General features: G+C 39.0%; 1 protein-coding gene across 2 annotated transcripts in view; it reads right to left on the reverse strand.

The window, feature by feature from the left end:
- PARD3B (par-3 family cell polarity regulator beta) overlaps nucleotides 1-18,346 on the reverse strand; it is a 489,342-nt gene that overhangs the window by 263,857 nt on the left and 207,139 nt on the right. For both annotated transcript variants that reach the window (XM_012727531.1, XM_012727528.1), the window contains exons 14-15: nucleotides 14,168-14,374; nucleotides 13,194-13,431 (exon numbers count right to left, since the gene is read on the reverse strand). In XM_012727531.1, the coding sequence (XP_012582985.1) occupies nucleotides 13,194-13,431; nucleotides 14,168-14,374 (445 nt within the window). The remainder of the gene's footprint in view (nucleotides 1-13,193; nucleotides 13,432-14,167; nucleotides 14,375-18,346) is intronic.

Raw genomic sequence — 18,346 nt, forward strand, 5'->3', positions numbered from 1 at the left:
TATGTATGTATGTATGTATGTATGTATGTATGTATGTATATATATATGTATCTATGTATGTATATATATATGTATCTATGTATGTATATACATATATATATATTATATATATAGTCTTAAATTTGTTTTTCAATTTTGGCCATTGAATGTTTAGTTGTTTGTTTGATTTTTAGTTACATTTATTTTCTTAAGTTGTTTTTTCTTGGACAGTATTTGATTTCTCTACTCTGGTGTAGTTCCTCATAGTTCTTCCTCCACCACAGCACTCATGATCCATCACCACAGTCCCTTATGCTCTTCCCTACCCTGTTTTGACCCTCCTCTCTCCCCTTCCCAGCTATATGCCTCAGATCGTGGTAAGCTTGCAAGTCTTGGGCTACTTCACATAATTAGTGCCATTTCACCTTGTGAAAATGATTTTTCAGATAATCACCCTTACTTATTCTAGTGTATCAGCAAAATAGCTTTCGCCCATTTTTAGCCAATGACTAGTCGATAATCATGATGAATAAAAAGCATGTGTCCCTCAGACCAAGAAAGCTTCCATTTAAGAAAACAGTTACATGGGTAAATTTAGATATCAATACAATATTTAGGTTTTTTTTTAAGGTTTATTTATTCATACAGAACTGGGGTACAGACCAGAAGTCAGGGGCAGAAAGAGGATTCACCAGAGACACAGTGGGGAGCAGAACAGGCAGATTGATAAAGTACACTGCTGAAGGGAGCAGCGGGTGAGACAGGAGAGGTCACCTCCCTGGCTGGGGATCGAACTAGCACTGAAGTGGCTGTGGCCAGCTTTCAGTGCTGCATTCTAACTCACTGCACCACCAGAGAGGGCCCCTAGTATATTTTACTAACCATGCTGCAAGAGGCCTTATGAGCTTGTGGGATGCTCTGGTTATCTGAAAGGAGCTTAGCAAATGTTATGTCACTTTCACATTATAATCTCTGTGTCATGCCTCGATGTCCTTTGAGGAAAGATTGTAGCTGCCACAAAACACAACTGACTTGTTCACTGTGATTAGCTAGGAACTGGGTACTAGACTTCCACTTGTCAGCCAATCAATCAATATTTTTTGAATGAATGAATGAATGATGCCAGGGAAAAAAAGAAATGAAAGCTTGGTTTCATACTTATCACAACATAGTTGTTGTGAATCTAGCATTTGCTTGCTCAATAGTATTGAATGAATTATTTCTGAAAAAATTGGGGATTGCTCCATTCAACCTAGAAAAGTAACTTGTAAAGATATAAAGAGATATTAAAAATCCAAAATATGGCCCTCCCTGGTGGCACAGTGGGTAAGGATACAGCGCTGCAAGCTAGCCACAGCTGCTTCAATGCAAGTTTGATTCCCCGCCCCAGAGGTGATTCACATGGCACAGCAGACCTCTCCTGACCTGCCTTCTGCTCCCCTCAGCATGCTCCCTATTCTATCTCTGGTGGATCCTCTCATCACCCCTGTACCTCTGGCTTGTACCCCAGTTCTGTATGCATAAGTAAATAAATCTTTAAAAAAAAATCCAAAATATACCTTAACTAGTTTCTTTTAGGGGCAGAAAGGGGTTGGAAAGAATAGTTCTGAATTCCAACCACAATTATGGTTATAACTACATGATTTATCTCTTAATTTTAATTCATCTTTTCATTGATAATGATTTCTTATTTATGGATTATCTTAGTTAGACAGTGAGAGGAAGAAAAGGGTTCACACTGTAATTTTTCTGAGTTTTCCCAGAGTAGCATTTAATAGCTATTCCTATAATGAACTGATCGGCGATTTTTTTTTTTATATAATCTTAAATGGATATTTATTCTTCTTACTTTTAAAATACTTCAGGGAGGTCAGTTCTACAACCTGTTCAGAAACCTCATTCCAGTGCTTAACAACCATTTCCTTTTTTTATATATAACCTCAATTTTTCTGATCGTGAATTTGGCCCATTTTTCAAGCACTGTCCTCAGTGGAGATGGAGAACAGCTGGTTACTATTACCAGTTAACTCATCCTTCAACCTTTTCTTCAAACAGAAATTAAAAAAAATAATTAACTCCCAATGCAGTTCACCCTTTCTTATGTTTGAACCACTTCCACTGTTTTCATTATTTTCAATACTATTATCTAGAATGACTAAAGGGCACAACACATTAATATCCAAATAAGTCTACTGCAATTAACACACCATGCAAGCCAGCCAGTCAATCAGCAAAATCTTATTAAGGGCCAACACTGTGAAAAGCATTGTGAGGAAGTCCCTTTGCTTAAAGGAATTTACAATCCCACTGAGAACATGAGACAGACACGTAAATTCCTAACTAAAAGCCAAGCCAGTCTGTTAGAGGTACTGAAAATGGAAGCATTGTAAGTTTTTAAGAGATAAAGAATACTAATAAAGGAGACAGGGCTTAAAGTGGCTTCAGAGGCCTGACAGGACTCGGAGACATAACTAGAAAGAGGAGGAATTCTAGTAGTGCTACTTTAGAACTTCATAAGGTTGTTCATCAGAGTAATTAGTTCAGAGTGGTGAGTTTGAGCCAGGAACAGTAAAAAATAATGATGAGAAAAACAAATTGGGATAAGAATATCGACTTAGAGGGTGTTCGATGTCAAACTACATAGTTTATATTTTATGTTAGTAGTTCTCAATTCGAGTTTTCTGGGACTGGCAGCATCAGAATTATCAGAGATCCCCAGGCCCCATCCTAGACCCTGGATGATAAGGTCCAGTGAGCTATACTTTTAACAAGCTCTGTAGATGTCTCCAGGGTACAGTTGAATTTTTGAGAACTCCTAGGTAATTAGAAATTATCTTGGTTCTTAGAGCAGAACACTACCAATAGATTCTTATATTAAGAATGTGCTATATGCCAGGCATTTTTCATATATTCTCTTATTTACTCTCAAAGTAACTTTGTTATATGGCTGTTATTATTACTCCAGTTCATAGAAGAGGACACAGAAACACGGAGTGGTTAAGTCAGTGCCAAAAGGCAGACAGCTAGGAAGCAGTAGACTTGAATCTAAGTAGTATGAGTATGAGTCCAGAGGAACTGCTCTTACCACTACATTTTACTGTAGAAGGCATTCATTAAATATCTGATCTGTGAGTGAATGAAAGATTGGTAGCTATTCCTAGATGAACTGCAAGGAAGAGAAGAAAGCAGCATATCAGTTAGGAGTCTATTGATACAATCTAGTTACACATAACAAAGAACATGATTACACTATGGCAGTGGAAAATGGAAGGAAAGTCCAAATGTAAAAGACAATATTTTGCAAGCATCAACAGGATTGCTGACTGATGGGAGGGTGGAAGTGAGAACAGGGAGGCATCCCGGATGTCATGGGATTCCTGGCAGTACCTCAAACAGAATTAGGAAAGTCAGGATGAGCTGATGAGTTAGAAGAGTGGATGATGAATTAGATTTTAGACATGTTGAAGCTGAGGTTGAGGCTCAGCCACTGTGCAGAAATGATCAGCAGCTAGCTCGGGAAGCAAAATTGGATTGTTTCCAAAATCCTAGTGGTTATTATTTAGCATGGTTGAGATAATAGTCCTACATGTGCAATCCAATAACATTTGTATATCCTTTATCCATTTTTCAATTTGTATATCTCCTATATCTGTTTCTAATTGTTCTGGGAAGTCTCTTTTTATTCCAAGAGGAAAACAGTTACAGTTATTATGCCGAAGATTCACATCTTTTCCCTTAATTATGAACCATCTGATGTTATTAAAATGCTGGGGTTTTGTTATTGTTGGTTTAAGACAGGAAGATCTAAAGGATGGCAAAAAATACAGAAGGTGGGTTCTATGGAGGGTGTGAAAGCACACTCAGAATTATGGCCAGTGTCAGCACATTTCTAGATGCTAATACAATAGTAGCAATGATCAAGAAGGGTCTTGGTATTATAATCAGCCAAAGTCTGGCTCTAGGCAGGCTGCTTCACTTCTCAATGTCTCATTCTTTATTATCTGCACAGTAAAGCTGCTATTTGCCACATTCATCTTGAATGTGGATGTTAGTGCATCTTGAAGATGGATGTTAGTAAATTACATTGAAGTTCTTAGATAAAAGGTGCTAAGCAAAGAACTAATTCCATTTTTCCTTCAAGCAAATTATTAAATCTATATATGTCATTATTTAATAGTATAAAGTAAACACCCCACAAGGACATGACATTGTGCTGGACATGGTACAAAGCAAATTAGGCAAATATGGTTCCAACTAGAAACTTCTAAGTGTTTATGTATATGAATAAAACTGTTGTTAATATGTTTTATTAGTTATTTAATATGAGTATGCAAATAGGTCCATTAGGAAATCTTTTGCATTTTATTAATCCAGCATCTTAAATGATGATATTTCACCTTAAATGCTAATGAAGTTTATTTATTAATGTGTATCTCCTACTTTAGCGCCTATGAAAGTTCTTTTTAGCATATCAATTTCTTTAAAAGTTAAGCCAATTTTTTTTCCTACCGGACTTTTGTTCTGATCTGTTAACAAATCTGAACCTCATTATCCAAGAAAAGTAATGATATAAAGGGGTCTATTCTTCTTCAGTGCTCCTTCGTAATTCACATTAACGTTAATGGGAGTTGTGCACGCATATTAAGAAGAGAACCCTAATTAAACAAATAAGCCTTCTGGTTGACACCCTATGTGATCATTTTTTATTGTGATAAGTATGAGAAAATCATCTTGCTTTGGACAGCCATAAACAGACCTAGAGTAATCAAGATTACATAGGGTAGGAGGGAAGGCGGGGAACAGCAATCAGATTTTTAAATGATTCTGAAAACAAGCTCCCTGTATATCTTTATGCTAATTAACTCCATCCAGGCCCCTCACCCCTCTATGAACACAAACTCAAAAAACAGAACAATAAACAAACATTTGCAGACATGCTTGACAGCCGAAAAATATAATTATGGAAGTCACCAAAGTCTGCATGCTGAGCACCATGGCGGCCCATTTGTCTTCTTGCTCAGTCCGTGAGTGCAGTCGTCCATCTGTCTCTGGGTCTTAGTTAAGAAATAAATGCCAACCGAAAAATCCTAAGTTTGTTTGATCCAAATTTAATCTATACATTTTAGTGTCTATACTTGGCGTTCATCTCTTTTCTTGACCTATTCACATTGGCGCTCTTCTTCCCACTTCTTTACATTCTTTTGTTCACAATCTATTCATATTATGATACTAGTTTTCCTCCATGATGTTTAGTGGCAGATGAACAAAAGCCAGGATGTATAATACATAAATATATATATATTATCAGCTATCACACCACTGGGTTTAATGGAAGTCACTATCAGTATATTACACTCTCTACTACTTTGCAATTCCATTATGGGCTCAACGTTGCTGGTCATAAAAAGTAGCATTCTCAGCCCAGGCCTGTGATAATCATAATGAAACAAACAAACAAACAAAAAAAACAAAAGGGTCATTGCTCTTCCCAACTCAATGAAAAATTAAAATTGCTAGGGCACTTAGCTCAAAGGAAAACTGGCAAATTAACAAAATAAAGAAACAAAATATTCATGGCTCATATTGTGGAAGAGGGTAAATAATTTAAGATGGACTGTGAGGTGGTAAAACTCAGAGTTAGAGATAGAAAAGAGATAGAAAAAATGAACCTAACTGAATTTCAATGGGCATTCGGCTTCTATGTCTTTCCTTCTGTAACCACAGACAGGCACTGGAGGGAGTGGGGGAGGGAAGAAGGTGTGGCTGTACCAACAATGCACGTTTATTTTCTTGCCAGTCAGGTACTTCTCTCAGGTCCGATGTAGGCAAGTATTTCACCCTGGTCTGGGATACTCTGATTTCCATGTATTTCTATATCCCTCTTGAAGTTGAATTAAGAACTTTGACCCATTTTTGGCTTTCATTTTTGATCTGAAATTTTATGCTTCAAACTGGCCTCTACTTCATGGAGCAAAACATTTTAACTCTAGCCTGTTATTGGCCTTTTGCCTTTGGGGAAATGACTGTTAAAATTTCATTGCCTTGGCCACATTAGCTAGGTTACCCTTCATACCCATAAAGTTGAAGAGATACCCAGACATTTTACAGCCACTATCTAAGAGGAGGTAATGACAGGCACAGTCACATTACATTCATTGTACATGAGACCCGTAACAGTCGTTCTGGGATCAAGGCAAAAGAGAAATGCATGACAGATGTCAAGCTCCTTGGAGATTTAAGTATTCAGTCTCTATCTAACCTAATTTAAAAATCAAGTCAAAATACACCTTTTGGGTAATGTATTTTAAGACAACTTTCAAGGTGGCTCAATGAAATAACTATGAGTCATGCATTAGAAACCAAGCCCAACACCCATTCATAGAGCCTGGTCTGAAATACATAATGAAAAAAGAAAAGTCTTTCTCCAGTTGAGTCCATTTTCTGTTTGCATTCACCACAGAGAATTTTGCCTCCCACCCACTGAAGAGATAACCCTTGCAAATAGTTCACAGTCATATTTAGAGAGGTGATCCAAAGCTTGTAAAATATAAACAATAGGATGAATTTAACTTTTATAGCTTCTTGTCATTTATTATGCAAAATTGTCCAGTCTGCTGGAAAAAAAAAAAAAAAAGCATGCCAATCTGAAAGAGAAAATAGCAATTGAAGGAAAGACAAGAAATTGACACAAAATTGAATAGGCTCCAAGCTAATAGCAATATCTGATTAGCTACTGGGGGTGTGACACAGGAAGGCAAGAAAAGAAGGAGAAGCTGCCAGTCAGCCCCTCCAAGGAGAGCTTCATATGCATGAACAGTTTCACTTGGGCAACAGTTCAGAGGGGATGTGGATTAGCCCCAATTTACTGATGAGCTGACTGAGGCTCAAAGAGATGACTGAAGGCCACAGAGTAGGTACGGGACACATTTTTAACAAAGGCAAGCATTAATTCAGTAGTAGTTTTGTCTGTGATGGCTATGGAGTAGGGGGTGTGTGGACACAACAGCAGGAGTGTGTGTGTTTTAGATAATTCACAGCAGGATGCTCTTATACAGAATTTCTCTAGTTTCAATAAAACGTAGCATGTTTCAGTGTAAATCACACAACATATATGATTAAGAATTTGTGAGATCAGAAATAAAAAGTGGATGCCTCTAGGTTTTAAAAATTACTTTTTTCATTTGGGTTCAGAATCTGGGATTTTTAATGTCAAAACTGAAACAGCACATCTTCTAAGCATCCTTATAATAGCTGAGTTAGGAAGGATAATCAAGAACTGCCAAATGATGGGCTGGGGGAGTAACACTGACTCAGACAGCTGCAAATACAGTTCACCGTGTAGGTTGAGAATGTTACTAAAACAGGCACAATTCCAGCTAGCTTTTTGTTACAGTTTTATGTTAAGTTGTTTTAAAAATAACTTTCCTATACTCATACTTCTTAAAAAGGGGGTGGGTACTGATTATATATCTGCTGAAAATTCAGTGTAGCTGGGGCAGATGCACCTTCCATTAGGCTTTCAGTTAACAAAGGTGAGACATTTTCCCTTCTGACTGTCCCTTCGTGGTATTTACTACAGTCTGAGTCTCAATTGTTTTTGAGTTAGCAGTTTATTCTTTCTCTCTCACCAGAACATAAATTCCACTGGAATGATAGCCTGGATATTTGTTTAGTCTCAAGACCGAGCTAACTAACTAACTATGTAACTGACTAACTAACTAAGCAGACTATTGAAAGCCTCAAGTTCAAAATGAACTGTTTTGTCCAAGGTATCCTAGGAAAATGTCCTGCGACTCCCTGGGAAAATACTGTCATGTGTTTATGCAATATCATGCTTTTTGTTTGAAACCCACCCAAATTCAAGGTCTTCTTTTATTGAGACCCCACCAAAATGACATTAAAAATGGATTTCACTGCTGACTGCTCAGTGTGTAGAACAGGGTCTGATGCCAACTAGGCCTTCAATAAAGAGTGTTGAATAAATGAAAGCATACAAATGAATATGCTTGGCAAACAGCCAGGGATATAGGCTAAAAATCAAATGAATATAGGTGAACAAATTTTTAAGAACAGAGAGAAAGTTCCTATGAGCAGGTGTCTGTACTTTATTCTTTGTCCACTCAAGAGACATTTACTAGGCATAATCCCTTTTAGTACCAAATTATGCAAAGGGTAAAAGGGTCCCAGATCAACATCAAGCCTTTCCATTCAGGATCCAGAGTGAGTTGACAGTTTAGAGGATTTTTGTTGTCAACCCAGGTCACCTTTCTGTGGTCTAGCAGATGTTTCCCGAGCTCTGAAAATAAATATCCTTTGGCTAAGAAAATTTTGTCCCATCTATAGTAGAACACTCTGAAATCAATTCTCAATTTTTTTCAATAATGCCAACTCCTACATTCTTTAAACCAAATTTTATCATAGATCTGTGTTTAAGCTCTATTTTTTTTTATTATAGCTGTTGTTATCTCTTTGTGATACTATGAGACAGACCTTTTCTTTTTTAAAAGAATATAACGCTAAAGGTATTTCTCTTCAATGCTTAGAAAACATTTCTTAGAGCACAGGAAGGTGGCCCATGGTTGACAGTAAGGGGCTTGTGTGCTGAGGGAGCTTGAGCTTCGCCTTTTGGCTGCCAGAGCTACTGGCAATCTTTCTGTGGGGTAGAGCCATCAAAAGAATACAATGCCCCAGGAAGCCAAATACCTAATGGAAACATTTAAGCACCTTAAGCTCCTAAAGTCCTCTTTCAAAAGCACATAAACCGAGGATATGGGGAAGCCACCAAAGCTGCATATTTTCCATGATAATTCATGCTCTGTGCAAAAGCCATATTTGAATCATGCAAGGAGATCATTATAAAATCAGCAAAGCATAAGCATACTAGAACCACATAACACATGAATATATGAATTAATGAGATTCCCCCTAATTTTTCCAAGCAGATCAGGAGACAGTTAAATTAACCAATGACTTAGCTTATACTACTGCATCTCATCAGCATAAATGGACCAGCTCATATGAGAAAAGAACAGCACACTTCACTGTTTACAAGCCAGAGCAAAGCTACTGCTAAAGCACTTGCATTTCTATGATATGTGGGCTCGCAACAGGAGGGAGGCAGAATTTCAGTGCCCACTCAAGCCTTGGCAAGGTGCCACTGTACATGATACAACAATCGACATTAAAACCCTATGTTGATTATCCACCCACTGAAGCTGGGCTCTTAAGATTGTTTTCCTAACTTGGTCATTTTACACAGCATTGCAATGAATAAAAGGGTCCATAGGTTTTCGTTAAATAGACATATGGGAGTAAAACCGCTAGCACATATATTAGAGCTGTTTTTAATATTTCTGAAGAATCTCTATTATCTTTGCTACTAGGGCTGGATCACTCTACATTCCTGCCAATAGTGTTTGAGGACAGTTTTTTTTCTCTACATCTTCACCAACATTTGTCTCTGGTTTGGGTCATTCTCAAAGATTAGAGGTGGTAGCTCCTTGTGATTTTGATTTGCATCTTCTTGATGATGTGAAATACACTATGGAATACTATGCAGCTATAGAAAGAAACAATGACGTTATGTTAAGTGGAAATTGTAAGGATGACAAAGTCTAGATGATTTCACCCTCTGTGGAATGTAAAGACACAAAACAATAGAAGGAACAGACAAAACAAAACCAACACCAACCCTAGAAATTAGCATGAGGCCACCAGGAGAGTGTGGAACTAGCAGGAGGGAAGTGGCTCAGTGAACTACCGTGAGGGGGGGTATGGGAACGTGTTTGGTGGGCATGGTGTGGTGACAGACAGCTGCAGAGGTGTGAACCTGCAACTCTAACTCATGTACAGTGTTGTAAATCAAAGAGATGCCATTTTCAAAAAAGGGCTGTGTTTAGGAGAGAGCCTGTAAAATGCAGATAATGGGGGAAAATACATATTTAAACCAAACTTCTAACTCCTAGAGAACCTTAAAGCAATCAATCTTTTTTAAATAAGAAAGAAACTAAGTCAATAGCATCTGAGCAACAGCTGAGATTTAAAGCAAAATCTGTTGGCAAATGGCGACAGCTTTTGTGTTCTTTGTTGTTGAAAATATGCGTGCAGCAGCAACTCCAATATGCTCACAAACTTAGATGCAAAAGGCTATGGAAAACAGTTTCTATTTTTACACTGGAGATAAAATCAAACAGCACCTTTCAGATCTTAATTTGGCTAAAATAGTAGAAAGAAATAAACCCTAGTTTGCTAGCTGTCTAAAGTACCTGGGGCTTATGATTGCCACCAGAGGATAATACCGCATGTACTGGACCTCAGAAAGTGGTCTCTGTACTACTGGCAGTGGAGGTATGAACCTGCCAAATCAGATAATCTGAAATAAAATATAAAGTTAAGATTTAATTTAGCAATAGTCAAGAAAATATGATCTGTGGAGCTCTAACCACTTTGATAGTTATAGACTATTTTAGTCAAATCCTTCTAATCCACTTAATTAAGGAGGAATTTTTTTCCTTGTAAAATTACAATGCTATTGTAGTAATAATGTTGATAATAACAATATTTGTTTTCTGCTGATGTGTAACAAATTACCATAAGTTTAGTGACTAACAGAGTTGACTGAAATGAAGATGTTAGGCTGTGTCCTCTCTGGGGTGCTGTCTGGAGAGACTTCATCATCCGAGGCCCCCCATGACCTGGCACTCATTGCCCTTTCCATCTGAAGCCAGCCAATACTTCATTTCTCTGTACCTTTCTTCCACATTACAGTTTCTCTTCCACTTTTCAGGCCTTTTGTGGTTATAATAGGCTCCCTGAGAAATTTAGAATAGTTACCTTATTTTAAGGTCAGTGGATCAACAATCTTAATTCTCTGTTGCCAAATGTAACTTACAGGTAGCAGGTCATCATACAGACATGGTAGGCAACCATTATTTTGCTTATCACAATAACTAATATTTATCAAATTTTTAATACCTGATCGGCACCATTCTAAGTACATTACACACAACTAAACAAATATAATTTGCAAAACGAAGGGAGGATCATTATTATTCCTGTTTTCCAGATGAGAAAACTGAGGCACAAAGAGATTAAAAAAGTATCCAATGTCACCTTTACAAAAAGTAGAGGTGATGGTGTTGAACTCAGAAGTCCACAGGCAGGCTTACAACTATAGTCTCTATACTTCCCAGCTTCAAAGACAAGTCCCATCTAAACACATTTTCAATTACAGGTATTTTTGTTAGCAGGATGCTTCAGTCACAGCCTATAAATTCTGGAAATTGTGACAATTACCCAGAATAAAATTTAAAATTCAGAATGTCAAGTAGTAAGAGAGTCTACAGAGACTCTTAAAACAAATCAGTATCTCAGTATCTCAATATACATAAGGTCTATTATTTGTGTCCCCTAAATGTCACATTGCAGTGCCAAGTTCTTTTAAATAAATATTATAATGGTAACATATACATTATATATTATATATGCATTTTAATATAATATATGTGATATATACATGAATATGCATGTATATATGGAAAGAGAAGTGAGACTGTTTGATGACAAATAACACCCAGTATTCCTAAGAGAACTTATCTTTTGAGGGTTTATTAAAGGTCATCAAACTGGTTCATCAATTTTCCTCTCCCATCACTCAATTTCAGCCTATGGAGAGGGATTGTCTTCGATGTGATATCACAGGTATAAAACAAAGTAATAGAAAAGGAAGTTTACCCTTTCAGCTCTAGAACACCTCTCTGGGAATTTGGAAGCAACTGTATGAGAAGAGACTCATCCATCCCCTGCATCTTTCTTTGGTGACTTGCAAACATTTACTGACCTTCCCTGCACCCCACCCCCAACCCCCACAAACACATGCCAGCATTCCTGGGGTGCTTCCATGTGTGGCTTTAGAAGTGGGGGAAGCACAAAGTCTGTGTCTGTAGAAGTCTGAGGATGCCAGGCTAGATGGGGCAACTCCACAGCAGATGAGACGAAGGAGAGCCGGAGAGCAGGCCTCACTTACTGCTGTCACTTGGAAGGCCAAGAGAGCAAAATTCTAGTGAGCCACGTAGACGCCGCAGAAGGAAGTTAGGCTAACTCAAACTTCCACCATCTAAGAAGTTTGCCTATGAGAGCAAGGAGAAACAAGGGCTGTGCTGTTTGAGGCCAGAGGCCAAGGTCAAGGAAGCCTCAGGAAGCCAGTGGGAAAATGAACGTCCTTCATCAGTGATGACTAAGAAGACCCACAAGAGTGGGCCATCCCAAAGACCAGGTGTTACTGGATAATACTCTAATTAAGTAAAAGTCTCTCCTGTTTTAAGGATAGCCTTCCTTTCTTGGGTCCAGAAACTGAAAACAGGAGAAGGAGGCATCCTGCCTCCTTTACATGCAAGGTCCTTGGAATTGAGGCCTGAGGGGCAAGGAGGAAGGGAGTTTTAACTAAGGTAGCTTGGATGTCTTAACCATTGGTAAAGAACTTGTTGAAACCTAAATGTAGCCACAAAACCATCAACTGGAGAGCAGCGATGACACCCAGGAGTGGGCATCTTGTCAGCACAGCACAGCATATTTGAAAGTAACTGGAGGCGCTGTGCCCCAGCTGTATCTGAGAGCCATGCATCATCCATGCCCTGACTGTACCTGCAATCCTCTCACAATCCCACAATGCCTACTGCATTTTAGTGCAGTGAAGCCATGCACCACGTGTGATACTTGTTCAAATGGGGAGGCTCAGGGGTGCTGACGAGGACCAGCTGCCCCCACACCCAGTCACCTCCTCCCAGCACCAGTATGTCTGCATAGGAGACACCACTGTGTGCAGAGACCAGGCCAGGCACACATCTAGAATCACAGGGGGCGGGAGGTGAGGTCATCTTCTTAACTGAGAGGTGTGTTTTAAAATAACAGGTGAGGACTGCCTCCTCTGTGCTGACAGACGGTGCATCTCCTTTAGCACATAATGCTTTGGAATCCAGGGCAGTAGGCACTGCCCACCCCTTTCTCAGACAACAGATGTATGAAGCTCTGGTCATCACCAGGAGCTTTGGGAACCCCCCAGGCAGGCTCCTTCTGCTTCTGTGGGAAAGGAACAGTATAGGTTCAGGTTTCTGTGCCTTTAGCTGAAGAGAATGAAAGCCTGCACACGTGTTGCCTGGTTTCATCAGGCAAAACAAGAAAAAAAAAAAAGCAAAGCCAATGCTCCCTTCTCATACCTCAGCATGGCACCGAAGCCTTTCCTCTTCATTTTCCTTTCTGGATCGTCATTTTCCTCTTTCTGCTTTTTCTCCTTGGCTTTCAGCTTGCCCTTTTCCTTCTTCTTCTCCTTCTCCTTGGTTTTTTTAATTTTTCTGGCTCTATTCTCCACCTCCTCTTGCTCCAAGTTCCCGTGAGGGGCAGATTCACAATTCTGAGCCCCTTGGCCAGAGTGAGAGCTCTTATCAGACAGACTATCTATACAGGAAAAAAAAAAAAAAATCAATGCATGTGGTCTCGGGCACTTACTGTTCATATAGCAAGAAAAGTTAAAATGTAAAATACAGAAAGAATGAATAAGAGTACTTGGGATTTTGACCCTGCCACGTGGCTACTTGGACTTTGAAGAGACAATTGCTTAAATCTGGTTACTTCAAGCAAGATGTGATGTTGGGAACTGACAATGGTTGCTTAGACATGGAATGAAAGTTTTGATAAGTGGTAAGACACTAATCTTGCTGAAAGCCAGCTTGCTAACCTTGATCAGCTCAGAAAGCTCACCTGCTGGGAAGCAAACAGAGTGAGTTTATTTCCAGGAGAGATTTTTGAACACAAACAGAATCCAACTGCTTCTGCCCAATTAATGCAGTCAGTCCTCAGGTTGCTGCTGCTTCTAATGACTCCAATAAGAATGTCAAGAAATGCACACTTAGAGTTCCTATCCTAAGGGTAAATGACAGTTGGTCCTTGTAGGAAAGTGAAGGAGAACATTTCTTTAGCATTTGCAATGTAAAATAAATTGCATATTGCATTATCCAATTCCATGTTCGTTAAGCCAAAGGGCAAAACATATCAGGAAAATGAATTACTTTTAATATCAAAAATATAATTGTAGTTCTTAAATCATTTTTCTCTGTAGTTAAGCACACATTTTTGCTATGCTTTGTGGATAATAACAAGATGAAGAAACCACTGAAGGGAGCACGCTGCCTACCAGCTTCCAGTTCCTCGGGTCCATCATAAGACTTGTCGATGGCGGCTCGGAAGCTTTCATTGCAGCCACGGCCACGAACCATGTGGGGCCGAGGCCTGTGGAAGGGAAGTTCATTCTTCCTGACCTCAGCAACTGCAGTCTGGAGGCTCTCCAAGGAACTGGATTTCTTCAAACCCAATGTTGGACCGAAATCTTTACTTGGAGAGTCTGGAAAAGACAGGGCAAAGAGGTCATCCTTCTTTTTATGAAGCAGCATGGTGTCATGGAAAAGCTTGCTGCTCCAAAAATATTTCTCTTTGGGCATCTTAAAAAGGGGATGTTAAGAGAATGGGACTTAGGGTGAAATCCCAGCTCTACTGCTTTTTGTGACTTTAAGTAAGTGTTTAAACTTCTCTGAACCTTAACTTCCTTACTACAAGGTTGACATAAGACTTAAAATAAGATCTATCCAATATATGGATATTATATATAATGCACAGAAATACACATTCACGTGTGTGTGTATATATATATATACATATATATATGCTTGTACACACAAAATAATCTGAAAAGTTATAGCTGTGTATTGTGATTACATGTGTGAGAGTGTATGTATGTATGTAACCACACACACACATTCACAGGTTCACATGATGCAAGGCACCTAACATACACACTTCATTCCCAGTGCCCATGTGAGACACTCCTGTAAGCTGCATTTCTAACAGCACCATCACTGTCACTGTAATACAGTGCAACACACTATGTGCAGAAATCAAAGAACATTGAAGTGCTTGTCAATTTTGGGATTTAATCTTTACCATACTCCATTGGTTGTCTATGTTTGGTGAATGCAATGTATTTAGCCAATAAATAAATAAAACCAAAGTAAGTATGAGACAGTATCTATTTTGTATTTGTTTATTGTTTTAAATGTTTTTCCATCTGGGTATCTAGAAAAGGGCACATTTTTTTTATGTGCAAAAAATTGCCTCCAAAGGCCAAAAACCTATGTGATTTTTAAGAATTTGTTTTCTAGATCCTCCCTGGTGGTACAACGGATTAAAGCCCAGCACTGCAAGCTGGCTGCAGTGGCTTCAGTTTGAGTTTGATCTCCACTGGAGGTGACCCACATGGCACAGGAGACTTCTCCTGTTTTGCCTGCTCCCCTCAGCAGTGTTCTTCGTTGATCTGTCTGTTCTGTTCCCCACTCTGTCTCTGGTGAAGCCTCTCGCTGCCCCTGAGCCTCTGGCCTGTACCCCAGTTCTATATCCATAAATAAATAAATCTTAAAAAAAAAAATTTGGATTCTGATAGATATTTTTTTTTTTGCCCTGTTAGTCTTGCCCTTGACTTGCCCCTTTCACCCATGTCTCGACCTCTATTGCCACCCAGAGCCAGGCTCCCTGCTGTCTATAACAAGATTAGGCTAGATAATTACTGACAGCTCAAGGATGATTTTGAAGATGGAAGGAATTCTATCAGGGCTCATTTCCACCTGGACCAGAACTTATGCTACCTTCCACTTAAGAAAGAGAGTCAGTCATGAATAGATCACACTTGCCTTTCTGGAAATAAGCCACTTTGCAGTGTTTCAAGAGATGTATGCTGTATGCATATTAAAGATTCTGAATATGGACTTTCAGCTTCCATGTTCAACACATAGTAGGGCTCAATCACACCATTATTTCCTACAACCACTATTTTTTCTTCCACTGTTGTCACCACCATGAACACTGCCACTAATAGTTTCATGCAGTATTAAGTAATAAAAGGAATGTACAAGCACTGTGACAACGGTCTAATGCATATAGACACACACTCAAAATTAAATAAGAACAAACACCGCCCTCACATGTTCTGTATAGGTTATAGTGGCAGGCCAATGGCAATGTGAGCAGCTAACAGTACATGGAGTGCTTTATCCTGCTCCAAGTGCTGTACTTATATTATTTATTTATTTATTTATTTTTAAAGATTTATTTATTTATTCATACAGAACTGGGGTACAGGCCAGAGATGCGGAGGGTGAGAGGATTCACCAGAGACAGAGCGGGAAGCAGAACAGGCAGATCGATGAAGTACACTGCTGAGGGGAGCAGCGGGCGGGTCAGGAGAGGTCTGCCGCGCCATGTGGTCACCTCCGGGGCAGGCGGGAATCGAACTCATTCGGAAGCGGCTTTAGTTTCTCAGTGCAGTGCTTTAACCCGCTGCGCCACCAGGGAGGGCCCACTTATATTATTTTACTGTAATCCTTACAATTGTGCAGCTGCTGCTCTTATTAATCCCACTTTACAAATGAGGAAACTGAGACACAGGTATATTCCTAATAAGTGTTGGAACTGGGTCCTCTCTCTGGGCCTCTGTCTCCAACTTTGTGCTCTGTACTGCACAAAGATGTACTTGGCCTCTCCCTGTGATGGTTAGCTGCTTGAGCTGGTCTACACTTTCCTCATTTCTCAACAAGGGCACTGGTCTATATAAGCTTGTCAAGCAGGCCAGCTACAGAAGTTAGATGTTACCTTGTAGTTAGATCATGAACTTATAGGAGGAGAATGCACTTCACATACTACACATGATGACAATAATGCTGCATTTTATAGAATGAGATTATGTAAAAAAAATACAAGAAATTTCAGGGACAAATTGCATGTGCTACTTGCAATTTGTAAATATCAGGAACATGTTGCTACTATATCCAAAAGGAGGCATATTTCTTATATTCCCAGGAAGGCAGATAACTTGAAGAAACAGAAATTGAATAAGATCTTTTTTTGACAAGAAAGCAAAAGGCAACCTAGAGGTTTGGGGTATTGAAACAACAGCAAAAGCTTTGGAGTTTACAGAAAATATTTTACATCACCAACCCCTAGGGATATCTGACATGAAGTTTGGTGAAAACATGAAAACTATCTGAGAAAGCCTAGTTCCTCTGTCAACAATAATAACCATCTTTTATTTATTAATTGCCTTTCAGGAGGTTTTATGAGAGACCAAACTAGGGGCACTCAAGTCAACCTTTAGCAATAAATTTCAAGAAACATGAAAATGAATAAATCAGCCAAGAGATAAGGCTAGATATCTAAAGGAGCTCATCTAAAATCTCAGCAAGAAGTCACATTTGAGAAGGAACAAACACACTGTTACTCATTCTAATAAACTGATCATAAAAGCTCATGGAATTTAATAGAGTCAGCAATGAATTTACTTTATATAACCAAAAGTCACAAATAAGAAGCATCAATTGACACTGGCCAAAATTACAACCCAACCAAGCTCAACCAATTTAGGATGGTTGACTTCTGGGTTATAAATGTGTACTCAGGGTATTTCAGGCATAGAGTAAAATATATTTATTACTGGGAGAGTAACAGGATTTAGGAGGAAGGGAAACTGATGCTTTATTGGATAATCTAAAATCAGAATGTCCTGACAAGGGCTTCTAGGTTTGATTGATATGAATCTCCAACTTAAAGGGGGCTCAGCCCTAAACTTGACCATGGTTCCACACTTCCTTTGTGTCACAGGACATTTGACAGAAGGTCAGTGAGGTGATGAAGGGAGGGGGGCTATTGTATTGATTAATGGGTAGTAACATTAATGCAAACAAAGCACCTATATCAAGTACCTGGCCACAAAAAGATTGTGTGGAGTACAAAAACTCACACTCATTCCCTCTTTCCTACTCCTGTCCTGACCAAGTCCAATTTAGGCTGACATTGCTTAGGAAACTCTATAGCTTCTGCCCTGGCAAGACTCAATGTCTGTTTTTAGTCTACTCATATGCAAATCACATTTTTTCCAGGCTCTCACTAAAAGTCAAGGTCTCTTTTAGGGCTTACATAAATTTAGCAATTACTCGAATTTAAATTCTCTGTCTATCCTCATCAAGTAATCCAAAAGTCTGGTGACGCCTCACATTTTCATCTGTAGACCACATGATACTGACCGATACTGGTTGTGGCTGATTTTAAGTCATTGAGAGTGATCTGTGAGCACAAATAAATAAATCTTTTTTAAAAAAATAAAAAATAAATAAATAAAGGCTTCCTAAAGGAGTAACTGCAATTTTTTTTTTTTTTAAGATTTATTTATTTGTGCATACAGAACTGGAGTACAGGCCAGAGGTTCAGGGGTGGCGAGAGGCTTCACCAGAGACAGAGTGGGGAGCAGAACAGGGAAATCAATGAAGTACAC

The sequence above is a fragment of the Condylura cristata genome, unplaced genomic scaffold, assembly GCF_000260355.1.
Source record: "Condylura cristata isolate star-nosed mole 26May11 unplaced genomic scaffold, ConCri1.0 scaffold00002, whole genome shotgun sequence".
NCBI lineage: Eukaryota > Metazoa > Chordata > Mammalia > Eulipotyphla > Talpidae > Condylura > Condylura cristata.